General features: G+C 38.7%; 1 protein-coding gene across 1 annotated transcript in view; it reads right to left on the bottom strand.

The window, feature by feature from the left end:
• Positions 1-21685, bottom strand: part of svep1 (sushi, von Willebrand factor type A, EGF and pentraxin domain containing 1) — a 71980-nt gene that overhangs the window by 30654 nt on the left and 19641 nt on the right. The window contains exons 3-6 of the mRNA XM_042727346.1: positions 19570-19825; positions 17983-18159; positions 838-996; positions 523-702 (exon numbers count right to left, since the gene is read on the bottom strand). Of these exons, the coding sequence (XP_042583280.1) occupies positions 523-702; positions 838-996; positions 17983-18159; positions 19570-19825 (772 nt within the window). The remainder of the gene's footprint in view (positions 1-522; positions 703-837; positions 997-17982; positions 18160-19569; positions 19826-21685) is intronic.

Genomic DNA, 21685 nt, shown 5'->3' with positions numbered 1-21685 from the left:
CCTGAGGTCACAAGAAAGGGAACTCTTAACAGGTCAACTTGCATACATGCATCTGTCTGAGCATGTGATTTGGTTTGTGCATATACATATTGTATTCATTTGTTCAAGTGTGTAAGCACTCACATAGTTGGCAAAGCATTAGAGATTACTTTCCAGCTATCTAAACACACATGAACTCAGAGCGCTGCAGGCGGACGGGCAGAGAAATGGCTTTATGAGCCCCTCTCACATACACGCATACATACTCAAAGGCTGCAGTATATTAGCGTTTCTGGGGGTGATGAAACATGGGGTGACTAAAGGCCCTTTGAGCTTCCAATTCTGTAAAACATAAACTAACAATAAAACCAATGTGTTTTCCCCTTTAATAAGTTTTCCGCTTAGATGGAATTAGAGGCAAAAATAAACACACAAGAGAGGGGAGTGGGCAAGCTAATGAAAGAAAAAGTAAAACAAAAGGAAAAGAAAAAAGCAATTAATAAATCAGTTTGTGACTCCTTTTCAGGACCAGTGATGCCTCACCTCTGCAGCTCGGCTGAACTCCTGACCAGGTCCCGTCTGGCTGACAGAGTCTGATTCCGTCTCCCTGCAGGTCAAAGCCTGTGAGACAGCGCACCCCACATGCAGAGTTAAACTGATTATTACACACATTCTGGATGAAGAAGCCATTCTCTGGAGGAGAGAGAACCGGACAGACCACCGCTGCAGTAGGGACAAGAGAGTGGGAGAGTTAAAGGATTAAATTTAGTGTTTGAAAAGAGCACACATACAGACACATATCTATAAACAGAAATGTTAGTAGAGATGTTTATAGATATAAAGCAGATAGATCAGAACCTTGGCATGTGTTGTTGTGTGGTCTGTAGCCTTCCGTACACACACAGTCTGATACATCTGTACTCCCAGGTCTGGATGTGTGATGAGGGTCGGGGCAAGGAAGGCAGGTACTCACACCTCCAGAAACTGCTTCAGGTTTATATGTACCAGATGGACAAGCTGAGAAAGAGAAAAAAGTCAAAGAAAAAGGTAAAAAAGAGCTTGATAGCAATTATTTAATGAAATGGAAATTCACCTGAAACTCTATTTTCTAAATCTGATCTTATTGTGTGAACAATTTATCCATCCGTTTCATTTTTGGACCTTATAAGTTTTAATCAAAATATCATAACTCAGTCTTACATTTAAACTAATGACATGACTTCACAAATTATTTAGCCCACTCAAACCCTGCCTCTTTCTTACAAGCTTGCATTAAGATCTGCCTCCATTTAATCAACAACTGAACCAAGTCCCTGATCTGATGCTACTTCCACTACATTGTGAATTAGAATTACTTTATTTCATCACAACACAGATTTCACACAGCAACAACTCTGAGACAGTTTCTTTGCCACCTCTAAATTCAGTTTCAAAATGAAATGCAACATTAGATCCACCTTTATTCTTTGCTGTTGTCATGCTAATCAGTGTGCATCGTGTTTTCTCCACATTTATTTGAAGTAACTTTCAGCTTCTTTCAGAACTTTCAATCCTTAGTGATTAGTAGTAGTGATTCATACTTTTAAATGTTTGTTTCAGTTAGTTTCAAACATTAAAAAAAAAAGAAAATGTTTAAAATGTTTAATGACGCAATAAACTGTTTCCCATGACTGTGATTCCTCTGGAAATTCATTTATGCCACATTAAATGGACCTTTTTGTGGTATACATGCCACAATTAAATCGGCCCAATGGATTTGTCAAACACTAGACACAAACCCTTGTGATAAGATGCTGTGTCAGATAGCATGTTTCTGAACTGAAAGACTCCCCAACACTAACTTTCCATTGCTTAAATAACACATACAGTATGTTTTAGAGGTTAAGACAGAATTCATTAAATTCCTAGAGTATTTCTCAGGCTATTTAGAAAAGTAACTGATGTGTTTTTTCACTGGAACAATTTTGGCTGAAATGCTTAAAAACCTCCCCACATAAGCTCATGTAAAATATCAAAGACATTTCACTTGTGGAAGGAGGAACAACCCAGACACTCTTTATCAATAGCTGCTCTGTACAAGTGAGCCAGACATCTTAACTTTGTCAAAGTGGAGAAAAACCACTTTGTTTGGACCTCAGTTTGAGATTAAATTAAGGTAATAGGACACTACTTCCATCCGTTTTAAAGGCAGTCACCTAATTTCTCCTCTGTCAGTCCATCTCACATTAATTTCTTCAGTGGTACCTACTGCCAGACTTCATCTTGACAGACTGTCTGGTTGATTTAACAACAAAACCCACATCTAACAAATTTCCCTTCGCTGGTGTTGTTTATATTAGTGACAGACACCCATCCATCATTAAGCTGACGGCTCAAGCGGCTAGTCAGACAACCACCGTTTTGTTTGACTTGTTACATAACGTAATATCCAAGAGTAAAAGAGGTTTCATCTGAGCCTTCCTCTCAGTACCCTTGGCACTATTTCTATGCATCATTTGCTCATTTTTCATGCAAATAACGCCCAGCTGCTTCTGAAACAGTTGCAATACTGTGCTATTCTGAGTTTTGATGGGGTGCTGATGGGTGGCCATCCGCTCTGAAACACTAGGCCCAAAAAGACGAGCAGTTGGGTACAGGGCAAAAGTCAGAGAGAAAGAAAAGCTAGCAAACACTAAGACACAAACAGTCAAGCAGATGGTGGAATTTATGTAAGAAGAACTGAAATAAACAAAGAGAGACTGACAGTGAATCTGAGACAGGAAGAGAGAACTAAACAGACAGATGGCGAAAAAGAATGTAAGACAGGAATACAACCAAAACCAATGAAAAAAAGTGCATCTGTGCTCAAGTGAGAGAAACAGACATACAGATGGATAGATGGAATATGTTAGATAGAGGAAGAAATCAGAGAGCTGGAAAGATGGTGGGTTTCGTTTCTCAAAAAAGTGCTGGGAAAATGTTTTTCAAGCAACTCGTTATTAAATTTCCACAAATTTGCACACATGCTCTAATGTTTTAATGTGTCTATTGAAGACGATTTGTCGCTGATCCAAATGGCTTTTAGGAACTGTCTGATGGCTGGAATTCCCCAGCATCCAACAGCTGATGAAGTCATTGAGATGGGTGGTGAAACATCTTCACTGGAAAGTGGAATTGCTTGCAAATACATTCTACCAGACATTTTGCACTGACGTGGTTTAATGAAAGTGTTCACAGACATTATGTTTATGTTACAAATAGCTAGCTAATGCTTTATTTTGTCACATTCAGTGCCTAAAATATATTACGCCTGCTAAATTACACCAATCAAACTAAACTGAAAACCATCTAATTGCACTGTGGAAAGCTTCTAGTTAAAGTATAGTAAAGCAACACTTCATAAAAGTTTAGGCTAATGTCTGAACTGTTAGCACAACTGTAAAAAGCCTATGCAATGCAACTATAAAAGCCAATGCAACTATAAATTTATCCCATAATGATAAAACTTAATGAAACCTCAGTTTTTCATATCTGTATGTGATTTGAAGCAGCTGAAAATGCACCTTTATCAACTACACTACCTTAAGTGACCAAGACACACACAAAAAAAAAACAAAAAAAACAGCATTTCCCCATGTTTCATAATCTAGATTTCTAATAAACCTGGCATTGTATTCTGTGACAAATTGCTTATGTCTCTCTTTTGTAAGTTGCTTCAGATAAAAGCCAAATGCATTTAAGTAATGTAAATGATATGTGTTAATGTTATAACATTCTCTAATGTCTTTTTAAAAGCTCCTTTTAAAATATTCCAAAGTCAACATCTAACATATGAACATTAGCATGTGTTTAATGGTGAATGTGTAGCTCTGTTATATATCAGGTTCTGTCAGGATAAGCTCTTTGATAATCATGTGGTAGAAACTGGAACCTTTAGCTATTTTTACAGTTTTTAAAATAAGAAGTTCACAAGTTCAGTGGCTAAGTCCAGTATTGGTGTTAATTTGGATTGCTGTTTGCCTGCTGCATGTCTCATAACTCTGAGGCAATGAGTTAAAACTTTCATCCTCCCGGAAACCCACAATAAAGGAAAGGAGAAAGAGGGAGAAAAAAGGGCTTAAACCCAACAGATGGACAAAAACTTACAGTCCAAAGAAAGGATGTGAGTAAGGAGAGAGAGTGAACTAGGAAGGGGAATGAGGAGGTTTACAGTGCTAGAATGTTTTTTAGCATTTCAGATGGTTGAAGGTTAGCTTATTTAAAATATCTGTTGAAGCTGTAAAAGTCAACCCCAAATGAAGCAATATGTATTTTTTGACAATGGAAATGTTTAATGTAGCATAAACCATTTTGTGCAATAAAAATACAGCCAAATGCATCTAGCTCATACAACAGACATTTTTCATAATTTACATGTCTAAAGATGTTTGAAAACCAAAGTGAATAGACACTGGCTAATTCTAGAGTTCAACCACATTACAGGCCCCACTAGAATTATACTGAACAGAGAATAAACAACTTCATCACGCTATGTTGGGCTTCTTGTAAAAGACACTTTAAAACACTCACTGTATTCTAAAAGCAGGACTGCATGTCAGAAAACAGTTTGTAGATGCAATTTATATCCAAAAACAATACAAAATTTACAAATTCTTACACAGCATGGGTAGCAGCTTTTAAAAATATTAGAGCAAATTATCCTACCTTAACCCAATTGTGTGCGTATGATGTTAGATTTTGGTAAAAAACAATAATCCACATCTGCAAACAACAGGATGCAACAGATGTACCTTATAAACTATTGTAAATAACCTTTCTATATGACATCACCATTCATGCTACCATTGGTACACCACATTCTCCTGTTTTCAGCCACAAAAATTTCACTCTGCATGTTTATATTTCCCCTTTGTTCTGGGTTTAAACATGAGGTCAACCTCAAATGCAATTGTTATGCTTTGTGTCATCGTGACAAAAGAGTTCCTGTTTCCATCTCAGCTCAGATCTGGATTCTGGAAAAGAGTAATCATTATACATTAATGTAACTCGAAGCTGTAAATCAAAGCTGCTGATAAAACAATGATTGTTGGAGTACATTTTGTATGACAACACTATAGGCTATTTAAATACTATGACACTTTCAACTTTCACGTCTAATTCAATGTGTTATATTGAGATCACTGAGATTTAGATGACTGGGAAAAATAACCCAAATAAAAAAAAATTAAAAAAAAAAAAAAAAAAAAAAAAACAACTTCAATTAAACCAAAAAAACAACTTCAATTTGGGCTACTTTTGAATGGCAACTACAGAGTATGTAGCTCAAGCATCTACCAAGCAAAATAAGGGCAGGACCACATTAAGTTTTACATTTTTTCCATAATCTTTTTTTTTTTTTTTACAAGTGCTCCGTCTTTCTCTGTTGTAGGTTAACATGTAGCAAAGGGTATGAGGTTCAGTAGCAAAGACGCCTATTTGCAGTGAGTGACAACACATTCTTTACAGAGAGGGGAGGCTCCTAAAAGCATTTGCTCTGATGGACAGGCATGAAGGGGAACAGGATGCAACACTCACACTCAACCTACAAGCACAATTGATTAATTCACACTAAAAAGGCCACTGCTATATGAAGAAAGGCAGGAAATAATGACATGACAGCTGGGAGAGTTGAAGAGGGTGAAACACAGTGAAGCTGACAGAAAACAAAGTAATAGGTCATAAAGAGAGAGAAAAATAGGGTTGTACTTTCAGAGTAAGCCTTTAAAGCCAAACCAGGTATCATAAAACATTTCCAATGGGATTTTTAAAGGCAGTGAAGGAGAAATGGAGGGCAGAATAACCATTACAGCATCCCGAGCCGACGTGACACTCACTCACTCATAGGTCATTCTCAAGAATGGAATCAGAACAAAATTACACAGGTCTGTTCGGCCAGCATGGGGTAGTCGTTATACACAACACACATACTGTAAATCTGTTTTTATAACTGGATATACTGACACAGTGAGCTACTCTGTAATTGGCAAGGGGGAAATAAGAGGGATGGGGGAGGAAGGCTTGCAAGGTTCGTTAGGTTCAGCTACTGACTCTTTTCACAAGATCCCATTTGTCACCCCCACCTGCTGGTGGCCCTAATTGCAGCCAGTTTACAGTCAACACACACACACACGATTCCTAACAAGCAAATTCACTGTCATGCACACGCCTCTCGTATGCACAAGTGTCAATTTATGTCCCAAAGTAACAGTAACTTTACAAGATCACAGTTTCTACAACCTATAAACTTGCCTCCTTTTTTCCAAAGGCATTAATCAACAGTTTACCACACATTGGCAGGCCGAGGAATTAATTTGTCACTGAGGAACTAAGCTGTTATAGATAGGAGCCACTGACCTCAGACCGGCAGTCACTTCCAGTATTTAACTATTACTCATCGCCACTGAAAGTGCAAAACGGATGCGAGGTCAGCATAACAACACAATGTCTCAATGACCAAGAGAGCTCATTTAGAAATCTTCACATGCCTGTCTTCCTGGAACTAAAATCTTCACTTTAATCTGATCTAGTTTAAAATACTGAGGTGAATCCAATTGACTCTGAACCTTTGTGTCCCTTGAGATCCAGAGGCATCTGCTCTTTTTGGCCAAAACAATCCAGGAGCAGAGCATACCAGGAGTTGAGCAACAATCTGCTTTTATCTGGAAAAGGAAATCCAAGGTCTCAAATGATTTTTTGAGTATCTTCATTAGAAATACATAAGAAGACATATACAGTATGTATTGTACTGTACATGCACAAATCATACATATACAGTAATGTAAAGCCAGTCATTTTCATAAACACAGTTATATAAGCTGATAATATTGTTGAATGGAAAGCACACTAGACTTGTCCTTCATTTAAGCTATCCTAAACTTAAACTATAAAGACTTATCAAATAAGACAACCTAAACCACCATAAAAACCACTCACAAAAAACACTGTAGCATCATGGCAATGTGTCTTACATGGGCAAGCTTTACCAATATGTGCAATAGACTACATTAAATAACCAGATGATGCCATGATCTCAACAGTACAGGTCTAGCACAAAATCAGCGGCCTAGAACAGGCTGATGAAACACTGATGAAACAGTCCAGCCCAGCTAGGATTAAGAAGGATGACTTCATACAAAACAGAGTTCAAACTATGAAAAATCAAATTAGGAATGAAATGAAAACAGCTGACAAGTATAATGTAATTAATATAAAATACTCTATATAAACTTGAGGAACAAACACTCAAGAAAAGACAAGTGATTGGTGTTTAAGACAAAGTCATCAGTTTCACACTTTATAGAACATAGAGCTCTTGGAATGATAAAACTACACTAAAACCTTTTCCAGATTGTTTGGTGAAGCCCAGGTTGGCTCTGCACTGCAGCAGAAATAAAATGTCCCTGAAGCCAAACATGCATTACAGCATATCTTCTGACTTCATTGCTGGCTCTAAGATATCAAGGCAGGTAGGAAACCAGTTTCATTGTGAAATAAAGATGGAAAAAAAAAGACAAAAGACAGGAATTGGCCATAGAGGTTTGGACAGTAAAGAGGCATGAAAAATGAAGAATAAGAGGGAAAAAAATGTTGAGGCCTGGTAGAGCTCTGAACCCTTCACCTTGGATTTGTGAAAGGGAATATTCCCCTTTTGTCTGATGTGTGGTATGGAAGAGATCAGAGATACAAATGCTGAAAAAGATGAAAAAAGGAGAAGAAGCAGTAAAAGAAAAAAGAAACAGTTTAAGTACACAAAACAGATTAGACTTCAACCTACATCTCCCAAATAAGCACCATAGCTCAACGGCCACATAAACTTCCAACCCAATACATTTTTTTACAAAGGATTTATGAAACTGCACTACTCAGCTGAATATCCATGCACAGTGAATCTATTTACTTGTGCAATATACTGAAAACATGGTTATACATCAGTGTTACAAAAGACTTCTATTTCAAATAAATGCTGTTCTTTTGAACTTTCTATTCATCAAAGAACAAAGAACAAAAAGACTGGAGTAATGGCTGCTAAAACTTTCAGCTTTGCCATAACAGGAATATATTAGGCTACATTTAAATATACAAAAAGACTGGAGTAATGGCTGCTAAAACTTTCAGCTTTGCCATAACAGGAATATATTAGGCTACATTTAAATATATTAAAATGTAAAACTATTATTTTGCACTATAACAGTATTTCACAACAGTATTGATTTTACTGTATTTTTGTTGTTGTTGTTGTTTAAATAAATGCAGCCTTGGTGAGCATAAAAGACCTCTTTCAAAAACATCTGAAAAATTTCCACAGCAATGAGTGAAATTAAAGTGATGATTTATTGTAGTCCTTTGATTGTAGATGAAGCTACATAAAACGATACAGGCCAATACTAAATATGAAGATGTCTACAGCTCTAGAGCTGGAACGTTTGTGTTTGAGAAATACTAGAATCAAGAGTTGGAGACATATTGGGTTTCAGACTTGGAGAGGTATTAGACTGTAGAGTTGTTTACTGGAAGTCTGCCTGTCACATGTCTGATAAATGTCTTCACTCTCACTGCGGCCCTCCAATCTTCCCATTTAATATATCATATGTATTGACACATCTCTTGGTTTAAAACCAAATGCATGTTATTGCGCGCAAGACACACATGCACAAAGGCATGCACAATTATATGCATACATATGCACAGACAAAATAAAACACATTCTGCTTTACAGGTTCTAAATGTAGCAAGAGTACATTTTTATTGACTCTAGAAACCATATGGGGGTTATTACTGGTCACAGGGTTGCAGGGGGGTGAAAATGAGGGGGAAAGAGACAGACACAGTGGGAGCAGAAGGAGGTCAAACACAAAAAAACACAATTGCAACATTTCCTCACTCAGTACCTAGCCAACATTTCCCAGATTCCTTCTATTTTCCTCTTCTCTGGAAGTTTTTTTTCATAGATAGATTTATGTTTGTCTAGGGGCTCACATGTGGAATCTAGGGCATTCTGCTAAAGGTAAATATTTACAAGCCCCGATTTGAGGAAATAAAACAGTGTCTCTGCCTCAACTATCCTTGACCTCTGACCTCTGACAACCAGTCCCTGTCACACACCAGCTGAGATGTATTATGGTGTCTGCATCTATGGTGATGTATTACACTGGCCAGGTTAACCCAGAATGTGACACTGGATAAAATGTCAGGTCATTATAGCACCAGTGGAATGCTAAAGTCAAACAAATTCCAACACAGATCTTTACAAATGGTGTCATTCATCTTTTCTTTGTACTCGTTCATCCACGTCACCTATGTTTTACTTTCAAGCAATAGTAGCAGGAGGTCAGTTCAGATGAAATGGCTCTTAGTCTTGTAATTAAGCACCGTTTAGACATTAGGACAATGCACGTTTGCAGGCTTTCCAGTAAATTCCAATGATACTCAGGGCAACTATCTTTTTAAAATCCCTACAGATCAACAAAAGATTAAAACTTGACCTGTGAGAACAAACTTGATCCAGGCTATAACTTTTCTGCACACAGAAGCAAAACAACACGTCCGGAAAAATACAGCTATTATCTATGACTGAAAAACAAGACCTTACCACGGTCAGCTTTTTGTAGTTTGCTTTTTATTATATGATTTATTCCATTCATTATTAAAACAGTCCCCAGATCAGACACAAGAAACACTGGCCTTCATTTTGTTTTTCCGGTGACTTCCATAGAGTGAGCCAAACACCTCTGGTCTGCTATGAGTTTGTATTCTGTCATTAATTACAGAATTCTGCTGCTAATTAACAGTCAGACAGAAAATAATTGTGAGGAATGCTATCACCCTGACAACATCTGATTACGATTCGCAACTGAGTTCATGGCCTTCGTTATCACATCCAAAATAAACAGGAAAATGGTGAAACCCAATAAAACAAAGGACGACAAAATCTGCTCAGTCTCTTTTGCAAACTTTTCTGCCCTTTCAAACTATAGCTTAATAATCCAAATCAGACAATGACCACCAGTAATGACTATTATGCATCATGTCAAATATGCCAACTACTTAAAACCGCAGCAACCTTAAGGACCGGATTTACGAAAAACTCTTTATAGGAAAGTGTCACTGTGAGGCTTTGTGACTAGAGACTCTTGAAAAGGACTTTTGCTTTGACACAGGACTGTGAACATACATGCAAACACTTTTTTGCTCTGTTTTGCGCAAATTGAACACCAGTTAACACATGTTTATGTTGTTGATCGTGTTATGTGATGTTGTTCCTGTCTTCATCATGTCATTTCTTCTTCAGTTTGACATGTAATGATTCATAAATTTTACTATGTTGATTTATGGTGTTGTGTTGTGTTAAGAAGTAAAGCGAGACCGGTGATCAAATTAAATGTTTATTGTTTCTATATAACAGCTTGCATATTATAAATAGTCATACTTATGTACTGAATCATTTTCCCATCCTAAAAAGGCAAAACCCGGTCACAGTAAATGCCCACCATTTTGAAGAACCCATTCCCACCAATAGATGGCACAGTTCATTGTTCTCATGTTTGAGGGGGGAGGTTGGTGATCTGCTTATTTTTTGGTTGAGCATTGTTAAGCATTAATAATTAATTGAGTTTGTTTTGTTTCAAATTTCTGTGTTTTGTGTTATTATAACAGTTTACTTCTTTGTTGCTGTTAAAGTACATTTATTTGTTTTTCTTATGTTTCTTTATGGCATCTCAGATTTGTTTGGAGACTTTTTAGTGTGAGTTGTGGGATGTTTTGGAGTGAAATTGCTGTCTTCTTGGTCAATTCATTTGACATAGCCAAATGTTTGTTTGAACAATTTTTGTTTTGTAACTTTCATTGTAAATACCTTTGACACAACAGTGGGAATCCTTAATTTTTGCACTCCTGGGAATAAACATTGTGAACTTTTGCTCCATTGTCACGTCACCTCATTTTTACACCTCCATCTGCCGGTATATTTGGAGCAGTGGTGCTTATAGTGTTCAAAACATCTTTGGGGCCCTTTTTCTGCAGCTGACACACCGTTGTCTCCCTTACAGTTGGTGTCAGAAGTTTTTTTGTACCACTTATGTGACGTGGACATTCGTGGACAGCCTGATGAGAAAACTAGACCAGATGTGGACCAGAGTGAAATCGAGGGGGATCCAGAAGAAAGAGTGCAAACTTGCACCAAGGGTGATAGACTGGGTGCCGCATCTAGTGAGACTTGAGGACTCGGATGACATTGAGCACTATTTGCTGACGTTTAAGAGACTGGCAGAGGTGTACCAGTGGCCTAAAGAAGACTGGGCCATCCACCTCATACCATTGCACACTGGTAAGGCCAGATCTGCATTTGTTGCAATGGACCCTTCACATACACAAGACTATGATTTTGTTAAGACAGCAATACTGAAGTATGAGATCAATGCAGAGACTTATAGAATGAGATTCCATAACCCAAATAACTCTGCTGATGAGTCACCACAAGAACTTTACACCCGACTGAAAGACTTGTTTTGCAAGTGGGTCCGCTACCCCAGCAGCACTAAAGAGGATGTTCTGGAGCAGTTCCTTTGTGTCCTGTACCCAGACGTGAGGACTTGGGTCAAGGAGCGTGATCCAACGACTGCTGCTGAGGCTGCCAGACTGGCCGAGGCATACATCACAGCCCGTAAAGGAGCAGGAAATTTCCGCTTGCAGGAATCTTTCCTGTGGCCAGAGGTAAGTCTGAGGGGTCTGAGGACTGTTCAAACTCTCAAGCTAGAGTCCTTAAACTCACACAGAGTAAAGACACTACTCCTCATGCAACTTCTCAGAGTGTAGCTAAGAAGGATTTTGTTTGTTTTCATTGTGGTCAGCCAGGCCATACTAGACCTCTTTGCCCCCTGAAGAAACCTAAAATTCTGCAAGCCTTTGTTATGTTCCCCGTTCAGTTGAGTCATCCCCCATGACATGCAATTCACAGCCGGTTAGGTCTGTCTTGTTAAATGGTAGACCAGTTTTAGCCTTGGTGGACACTGGATATACATATACGTTAGTGCAGAGCAGGTATGTGCCCAGACAGGACTGGAGTGACACTGAGACTGTTACTGTTTGCTGTGTGCATGGTGACAACACTCCTTTGCCTACTGCAAAAGTGTATATTGAAGTCTTGAATAAGTCAAATTTAATGAAGGTGGGAATTGCTGAGACTCTTCCCTATCCCATCCTACTTGGAACTGATATGCCCATGTTGGCGGAGTTACTGCAGGTAACAGAGTGGTGTGGGGTAGTGACAAGGGCTGAGTCAAAGCAAGCAGCGCAGACAACACTTGATCTAGATGCACATAATGCTTTGCAAACCTTGCATTTTTGTTATGCTGACATTGATGTTGAGTCTGGTCCACCAAAAGACAACAGGTTGCGACAGCGTAGAGGTTGGGTAGCAGACATGATTGACACTGCGGGACAGGCTAAGGAGGAGGGTGCTGAACCAGAGTTGTGTGAATCATACATTGTGATTCCAAATGATCTAGCCCAGTTACAGAGGGAAGACCCAACTTTAGCCACGTGTTTAAGCAGGTTAAGCAGAATGATGACACAATTGTTTTACTTGATGAGCCTTTTGTGTGGAAAGATGGACTCCTCTATAAGCAGACTAAGGGGATAGATCTTCAGATTGTTGTACCTAAAGCACAAAGAAGTGCATTATGGTCATTCCATTCCATGGTCTGGTCATCTAGGGTTTGCGAAGACATGTCTAGGAATATCTAAAAGATTTTATTGGCCTAGAATGTACACAGACATTAAAGAAAACTGCCAGACATGCACTGAATGCCAGTTCGCTACTGGCCAGATTGCCGCATACACCCCACTTGTCCCTTTGCCTGTAATTAATGTGCCTTTTGAGAGAATAGGTGTGGATGTTATTGGTCTACTTGAGAGGAGTCAGGCAGGAAACCAGTTTATTCTAGTAATCTCAGATAATGCTGCAAGATATCCTGAAGCATATCCATTGAAAGAGGTTACTGCTAAGCAGATAGCTTCAGCTTTGTTAATTATTTTCCCAAGTTGGCATACCAAAAGAGGTTTTATCAGACCAAGGCCCTAAATCTATGAGTCACAAACTGCAGCAAGTTTATCAGCTTTTGGGCATTAAGAGCGTGAGAACAACCCCATATCACCCTCAGACTGATGGTTGTGTTGAAAAGTTCAATTGGATTCTAAGAATATGTTAAAAAAGTTTGTTTCAGACTCAGGCAAAGACTGTGATAAATCGACTAACAGGAATTACCCCTGGCTTCAACAGGATTCTCGTCGTTTGAATTGCTGTACGTCCACCAAGTGAGAGGTCCTCTAGATCAGGGGTCGGCAAGCAAGTTTGGGATTGGGCCAAAAAAAAATGTTTGCCACTAGAGTGCGGGCCAGAACATAGTCAAGGGATAATTTAAGAAATTAATTGATGAAAAATGCAACTAGAATTGGCTGTGACAGACTGTTACAGTGTCTTTTGTAACTGGTAGTGAGCTGTTACTCTGTGTAAAATCCTGTAGGAGGACAGTCATTAACAAAAAGCCACATTTGTGTGGTGGTCTCCAGCAGAGTATGTGAGTGGAATGGAGTGTCAACGAGCGCTCCGAGCATTTAATAACCACTCTACTCCTTGCAGAAACACCGAAGTAGCCTATTTCAGTATGTTTGAAATATCACAGTTCTATTCATAACATATATTAAAAAATAAAATAAATAAAATAACAGCATAGTTTCAAAGTGGCTTATTGGAACAATAGTGTTCAAACTTTTTTCCTACCACATGCCGAGTTAATAACATGATTGTCAGCATTAAAAGATATAATTGCTGCTTTTTGCGGTGCAAATTTTGTTTGTGATAAAAATAAAGTACGTTTTTGTCAGATATTTTACCTACGGATCGATGCATTTCTTACAGATTTCTGCTCATTCGAAATCAGATACAGATGAAGTAGCACTGTAAGATTACATTTGTTTGAATGCATTATTGAGAGAGCGATTGTGTGTGAATAAGTGTTGTAGTACTTGTTTAAATCATGCTTTCAGCTGAAAAAATATTCAGTATCCAGAAGGAACAAACAAATTCCTTTAAAACTAACTTGTCGCTCATGTCCGTTGCCGTCATCATAGCCTTCACATTCTTTCTGATTTGAGTGATCCTTCTCTAAAAAAACTAGCTTAATATGTTTAACATGTGAATTCTTGCTAAATATGCAGTTATATTATGGGCTGCTGGCATGAATTGTACTTGTGATGGAGCGGTGGTGGAGCGCTCTAGGAGCAAGTGAAAACCACGCTCCGACCTTTAAAAAATCTGCTCCTCGCTCCAGTCAAAATTCACACCGCTCCACTACGCGCTCCGCTCCCACGCCGCTCTGCTCACATACTCTGACTGTGAGTAACTGTTGCTGTCATGACAGATCTATTTCGGAACCAGCCGCTATCAAAATAATCTGTCTGCGGGCGCAGGCCATATATTAATGATGGCGGGCCAGCTCTAGAGCATCGGTTCCCAACAGGGGGGTCCCGGCCCACAAGAGGGCCTTAGCAAGCTCTGTGGGGAGTCGTGTCATATTTGGAAAAGTGTTGAGCAGTGAGCATTAAGGAGAATGATCATATTACATTAGCTAATTTTATCCATGATCCCCTGGCTGACCAAAAAATTGACAAATTTGTAATTTGTCCTTCACAAAAACGACCAATTCGCCTACAACAGCTGATAGTAATGACCCAGGCATAGTGGACCCAAGTGAGGAAGCTCTCACCAATCCAGGTCACAGTGCTAGCAATGCTAGCAATACTGGAAACACAAAATGCAGGAAATTCCATGGGTGCATCTCAATCAGCTCCCTAGCTCCCGAGCTCGTGAATCAGTAGATTGTGAACACGAATTTGGTCACTGGGAAGTTCCCTTACTCACTGCATGTTGGGACAGTGATCATCACTGGAGAATGTCATCACTGGAATTAATAAACAACAGATAGGACCTATCTCTTTTTTAAATACCGCGTTCTGTACTAACAACATTTCAGCCAAATATTAATTTTAAATGTAAATCGTGTGTCATTATATTTATCAAATTGGCTCGTGTGGTGGTTTATGTTTCGCACTTAAAAAAATGTGACGTTATTTCCTGTAAGGGACATAGTGAGCGCCGATGCTTTTTGCGGTGCATTGTGGGATTTTTCAGGGAGCGAACGTTCCTGTGCACTGGAAAAATTTAGCAATTGAGACAGCCTTTAAAATGGCCGACTCCCTGATTAGTGCCCTTACTACTGAACAAGGGAGCTGATTGAGATGCACCCCAAGATAGTTACCTGAACTATGGTTTTATTTCATTTTCTCATAGCAAAGAGTCCCTGCCCCAGCCACAGTGCATTATCTGCGGCAAAGTCCTTGCTAACGAATGCTTGAGGCCGTCCAAACTAATAAGACATTTGCAGACAACTCATCCCCAATACCGTGACAAGCCCAGGGCATTTTTTTGAGCGCAAGGCAAAAGAATTGACACACTCCCAAAATGAGATGAGGGAAGTCACAGCTACTGACAAGAAACTTTTAAAAATATTGTAGATAGTTGCTGAAAAAATCGCCAAATCAAAGAAAGGGCATACAATTGCAGAAACTTTGATTTTGCCATGCACAACAGAGATTATCAAGGAATTATTTGGAGAGGATAAGTCAAAACAATTGGCCAAGATACCATTATCAAATAATACGGTCAAACTTCACATCGCAACAATGTAAGAAGATGTGAGGGGTCAGCTTTCTGCACGACTTCATAGTAATAACTTCGCACTTCAAATAGACGAGTCTAACGACATGTCAAAAATGGCACAACTCCTCGTTCATTACGAATGGGAAAACGAGATAAAAGAAGATTTTTTGTTTTGTAAAGAGCTCTGTACCACTATGACGGCAAGCAATATTTTTGAAACTTTGGATAATTTCATGAGATCAAATGAGATAAACTGGAGCGACTGTATTGGGGTCTGTACTGATGGAGCTGCTGCTCTGACTGGCAGGCAGTCCGGGGAAGTTCAGCATATCAAAGAGGTTGCTCTCTTTGCCGTTTCAACACACTACTTTCTGCACAGAGAGGTTCTTGCTACAAAGGAAACGGAACCCAGTCTTCATGGAGTTTCAGATGTGGCCGTTAAAATCGTATTGCAGACAGACACTTGAATTATAAAAACATTCAACATCAAATAACAGAGGTCCTGGAGAAATTTGATAGTTATTTCCCAGCTCTAACTAAGGAGCAGGCAACTGATTTTCTGTGGATCAGAAACCCCTTCACTGAGAACATTGAAGCAAAGCTTCCAGCTACTCTGCCATCAAGACTTCTGGAAGAGCTTATAAAAATATCCTCTGATGCCAGCCTGAAAGCCCATTTCAGTGAAGTTCCATTGGAATCATTCTGGTCTGAAACTGCAGAAGAACACCCAGTCTGTCACACAGCTGCAATGAAGGTGCTGATTCCCTTTAGCACCACCTACCTTTGTGAAGCTGGGTTTTCACCCATGACAGCCCTTAAAACCAAATACAGGGCCAGACTGGCCCTTGAGGATGGTATGCGTCTTGCCCTGTCAAAGTTATCTCCATGCACTGACCAAATTATTACTCACTGCCAGCAGCAATCCTCACACTGATTGATAAAGCCTTACAAATAACATGCAAGTATTGAGGTGCCAGACAGCAGTCATTTTGTAATAGCCTATATTCATTATTTTTTCCTACACACCAGTATGAATACTGATATTTTTGTTATTACATTTCAAATAGGGCCAATTTATAGGCTACTCCTAGACTTACTTTTTTACATTACAAATGGCCTACTGATGTTTTTGTTATTGCATTTTCAATATTATATATAAGCTATTTGTGCATAAACATATCGAGTTATAGTAATAAACATACCGTTTGTTTGAAAACAACATTTTTTGTCATCCTTGCTGCAAGCTTACAAGAGCGATAATATCATTAAATGTGAAGGGTGGCCCTAAAATATTTTCTTGGGAAAAAGGGGGTCTCAGACAAAAAAAGGTTGGGAACCACATGATTTAGAGTAAGAACACTTTTAGTCAAAGACATTTGTGAGTAAAAGTTTGCACTATTCCAAATCTATTTCTCAAAACACCAGATTCATTTCCTGAGTTATGTTTGTTTAATATACAGACTTTAAAATAAGATTTATAATAGACTTCAAGGCATTTACACGACTTCTCATGGGTATTAAGTGTCTCTGCAGAGAAAAAGAAAGAAATACTACTACAAAGCAACAAAGTGTGAAAGCGACTGTGCAATAATAACATCTGTCAGGGGAGGTTAGCTCTCCATCACATGAACTCTGCAGTTCACCCCGTGTTTGTACATCTAACACTTTTCTAACACCTCATTCCTCAGTTTAATTAGTCAGTGTGATTATTTTAGAACTGTCTCAATATGAGCTCATTTTTTACCACGGCATGAAAAATAGCTTTAATAGAACTGCAATTCATGAACGTAAACACAAATAGATCTTAATTCAAATGAAGCATTGCTTTTTCTTCAAGCAGTTTTATGAGGTGCACAAAAAGTAGGGTTGCCAGATTCAAATGAAGTTAAGTAAGCTGCAAAAAAATGTTGACATAGCATATTATGTGCTATTTTGCAGTGCACAGAGATTATTGTGAATGTTTTAAATCATGTTTATGGGTTTGTTATGAACGCAAAATGAGAGCTAAAACACCACTTTGGCATCACGCTTCAATGTCCCATCTATTTGTAAGCTGTTTTCTCTGTCACTATGGATATTTGGTGGAAGTGTTTCTTTTACTTCATTTCAGGAGAGGAATTGGCTTTCAGTTCACATTTCAGCCTTAAACATCCCTGAGCAAATTTATCGAGTAATAAACTGGACTTGTCTCTAGGAACTCCATCCATTTCTTTAAAACTTTTGAACTGAAATGGAAAATCCAAAATTTGCACATAGGCCACAACCCTTACCTGTGCACTCATGCTGAAGTCCTTTTCCGTAATATCCTTTCTCACACACACAATCGTATTGTCCTGTGTGTGTACCGCATTTACAGCTTGCCATTATGTCACAACAGTCCTTTCCCTCTTCGCACAATGATGAACAATGGGCCAGATCCTCCTGAATATAACTTCCAGTTGGAAGATCTGGAAGAGAAAATGGCAATGAATATCAGATTTTAGCACTTTTCTCTGATGCAAAAGAAAATAATTTTGGCCTCATAATTCATCTATTTCTTCATGTCTAACTGAACTCCAAGTGGCTCTGGAAAAGTAAGCATGTGTGTTTCAGTATTGGCATCTTCTGCATAACTAACAATAAAAACCTTGGCTTTGGCAGGACCATTTTGTCTCCCTAAATACAAACAAATGCATTGCTCCAGATGTTGGCATACACAGACAGGCTATGCAAGCTGAAGGAGTCTGCACTATCTTGGACAAATGATATGACAGAAATGATATTACAACGGGAGGTGAGAACAAACGATGCCATAGCTTTAGTCAGGCCTCCCCTTGCCAAAGCCAATGATTGATCTGTTGCTATCCAGAGGGCTTCTTTGTTTTATATCTCTCTGGGTTTAGCGTAGGTGGGTGATGTCATCGTGAAGAAAGGGGTCTTGTGAGTTCATGTGGCTGATTGAGTTCAGAGCTCAGATAAGAAGAATCTGCTATAGCCAGACAGCCAAAGGAAATAATAACACTGAATTATTTTTGTACCAGTTTTCTTCTACGCTTGGATTAACAGAGGTTCATATTTGTCAGGCTCAGGAAAAATTAGCTGGATTGGCCTTTGATTTCCCTTTACAAACATTCACCATGGTAACCATAGTTTCTGTTAAAATATCACAGCAAATGCAATTATTACAGTAAAACAGCTTGGTATTAGTCACCACTGACATCATAATAAAGTTTTGTATGCTGTTAACTATGGTATTTAGAGGAAACTATGGTTACCATGGTAAATTTTAGTAAAGCTTGGGTTTTTATGACGAAAGAAACGAGAATTCTGCATCGTACTTTATAGACATACTGTACATATACCCTTTTTACAATGCATTTTTGGTTAACACCTTTTTAAACTCCCCTACAAGTCCAACTTTAAATCTTGTTTATGTAATGTTTAACACCATTTTTGGCAGGGTTTTTTAGCACTGTTTTTTAATAGATGTGCCAAAGTATTACAGTGTGAAACCAAGCGGTGCTAAAATGTTTCTGTGAGTTGTATGGCAACAGAAAATCGGGAATAATGTTTTACTAACCTAATTATTTTTATACATTCCAAAAACTTTGGCTGTTAGTGTACATAGTGTACATACTGTACACGCATCCGGGTCACGTGCTATAATTGTCCAATATATCTGCCTCATAAATATGCAAATAAGAACTTTAACAAATCGTTTACAAGAGGCTATGTGAACGACTAGTCGGCATTAATTATGAACCATTAAGTAAATATGAACCAAAGTGAATCGTGATACAAGGCACAAAGATATAAGACTAATACTGACCCAATCTTAACTATTACAAGTATGAAAAGCTCATATTCTGTATCCTCACCTTCATGAAGGGCGCGTCGAGCCAGCGCTTCAAACTCAGCGAAGTTGTGCACTAAGTAGCAGTGCTGATCCTTGGGGTGCGAGGCCATGTCGTGTAGCTCGCGGATGTTCCCCTGCCAGATGCCCAGCGTGAAAATCTCCACGCCTCTCTCCCTCAGCGCCGCCGCTACCGGCCGCGGGTCTCCGCCGTTTGAGTAACCGTCAGTGATGAGGAAGATCGCCTTCGTGGCGTTCTCACGCGACTGCTTCAGAATTTGCTGTGAGTAAATAAATAATTAAATAAATAAATAACTACTACATGAAACATTGAACCGCGATGTGTCTAAGTTCATTTTGGTATAACTCAAAGTACAGAGTAGACAGGGATGGTCATTTTATTTACTTTATTTATTTATTTATTTATTTTAATTGTATAAATCAAAGGATTGTCTGCTATATTACTATAATATAAATACGAAAATAATTTTTTTGACACTTTTATGATGCATTTATCATTTTCACTGCAATCATAGGAATCATAATGTGTTACTCATGCAGAAAAACAAGTAGTTGTACTGAGCAATATTTTGCAGTGGGATAGTAGAATATGATTTATGTTTAATAGAAAAGTAAATGATTAGAGATTTTTATTTTTCCTATTCTTTAACCCGCACCTCCTATACATCCAAAAATCCCCTATTGTAATAATGCTTCAAAAATAATGACATCTTTCTCCCTGGAACCACCAAAATAGCAGAAAATGACTGTCTCGTTGGCAAACACAGCTGCATTTTACACTCACGTGCATGAACATTTGTTTACAAGACTTTTTATGTCTAAACGTGTAATTAAGAGGCTTGGTTGAGGAACAAGGGCGCTCAAAGTGGAGCACAATTTACTGTCTTATTGCTTCAGACACAGAGAGGGGAGGGGGTTGTGAAAGTCAATGGACAAGGCCAATTCAAGGACTGGTAGAAAACCGAGCAGCTTTTCTCTTTATTGTTTAATTGGCTGCAGTTCAAGCATCTCAGACAGGAACAATAATTACAAAGCCCGGAGCCTGACTTCCAATTACACACACAAACAGGGATACGACACACACCTCAAATCTGGAATCTCCAATGCATTGGTGCTTTTCACTGTGTCTTACTCTCTCTCTCTAACACACACAGACCCAGACACAAATATACAGATGCTGCTGGTTGTCACCACAGTGATGTCACTGTGGTGGGGCCCTATGGGAGTTGGCCCACGGGCTAAAACAGAGTGTGATTGTGGGCATTTATGGGGCGGCAGCTCGAAGACACTGAAGGCGTAAGGGGTTTTAGATATGAGTCAGAGGTGGTCATGGTATGTCTGCACATTATTAGAGCAGGGTAGACAACTGTCGGAGATCACAGGAATAGGAGAAAGAGACTGAGATGTGAAATTTGAAACAGTTATTAACAACCACATTTACTGTGTTTGCACCCACAGAATTATACACGACTGTAGTCACTCTTGCACATTATAAACCCACTTGATTTTTATACGCTAACCGACACATCTTGTCCCCCATCAAAGCAGTAGTGGTTAATCACTCACATTAGTGGCTAATTTAATTAGTTCAGTTAAAAGGTATTTTGTGACAAAACTACAAGTTTACAAGTAATTTAGACAATCACAACATTATGGGTGTATAAATGGTTGTTTGTTTCACTCCTAGTGACAAAATCTGCATCGTTCCTTTTTTATTAGTTCACACACGTGAGTTTAGGCTGTTTGGCAGCGTAAGACCATAAGGGTCACCTGTAAAAGAGGTCTGAGGTTCAGCGTCTGTTCATTGACCGTCTGATGTATGTTGCTGGAAAATATTTTCTCAGTCTACAAAGCTTTGATGTGATGACTGACTTTACGCAACTTCTGGGAGTAAGAACACAGGGTTTTTTTATCAGACTGCCTGGAAACAAAGTTGTGTTTACAAGGTACCAGGCTGATATAAAAAGCACTTTAAACCGAATCACAAATTTTTAGCTATTCTTGGTGTTTTCCACAATTATTTGTAGAGATTACTTTGTTTTTTTCATGTAGTATAAACTATTTTCCACCCTAAATAAACCCTTATATGTTTTTGTAGCGATGTGAAGAAATGTTTGAGG

This window comes from Cyprinus carpio, chromosome B7, assembly GCF_018340385.1.
Source record: "Cyprinus carpio isolate SPL01 chromosome B7, ASM1834038v1, whole genome shotgun sequence".
Taxonomy (NCBI): Eukaryota; Metazoa; Chordata; class Actinopteri; order Cypriniformes; family Cyprinidae; genus Cyprinus; species Cyprinus carpio.
This window is presented reverse-complemented; position numbering and strand designations above follow the sequence as displayed.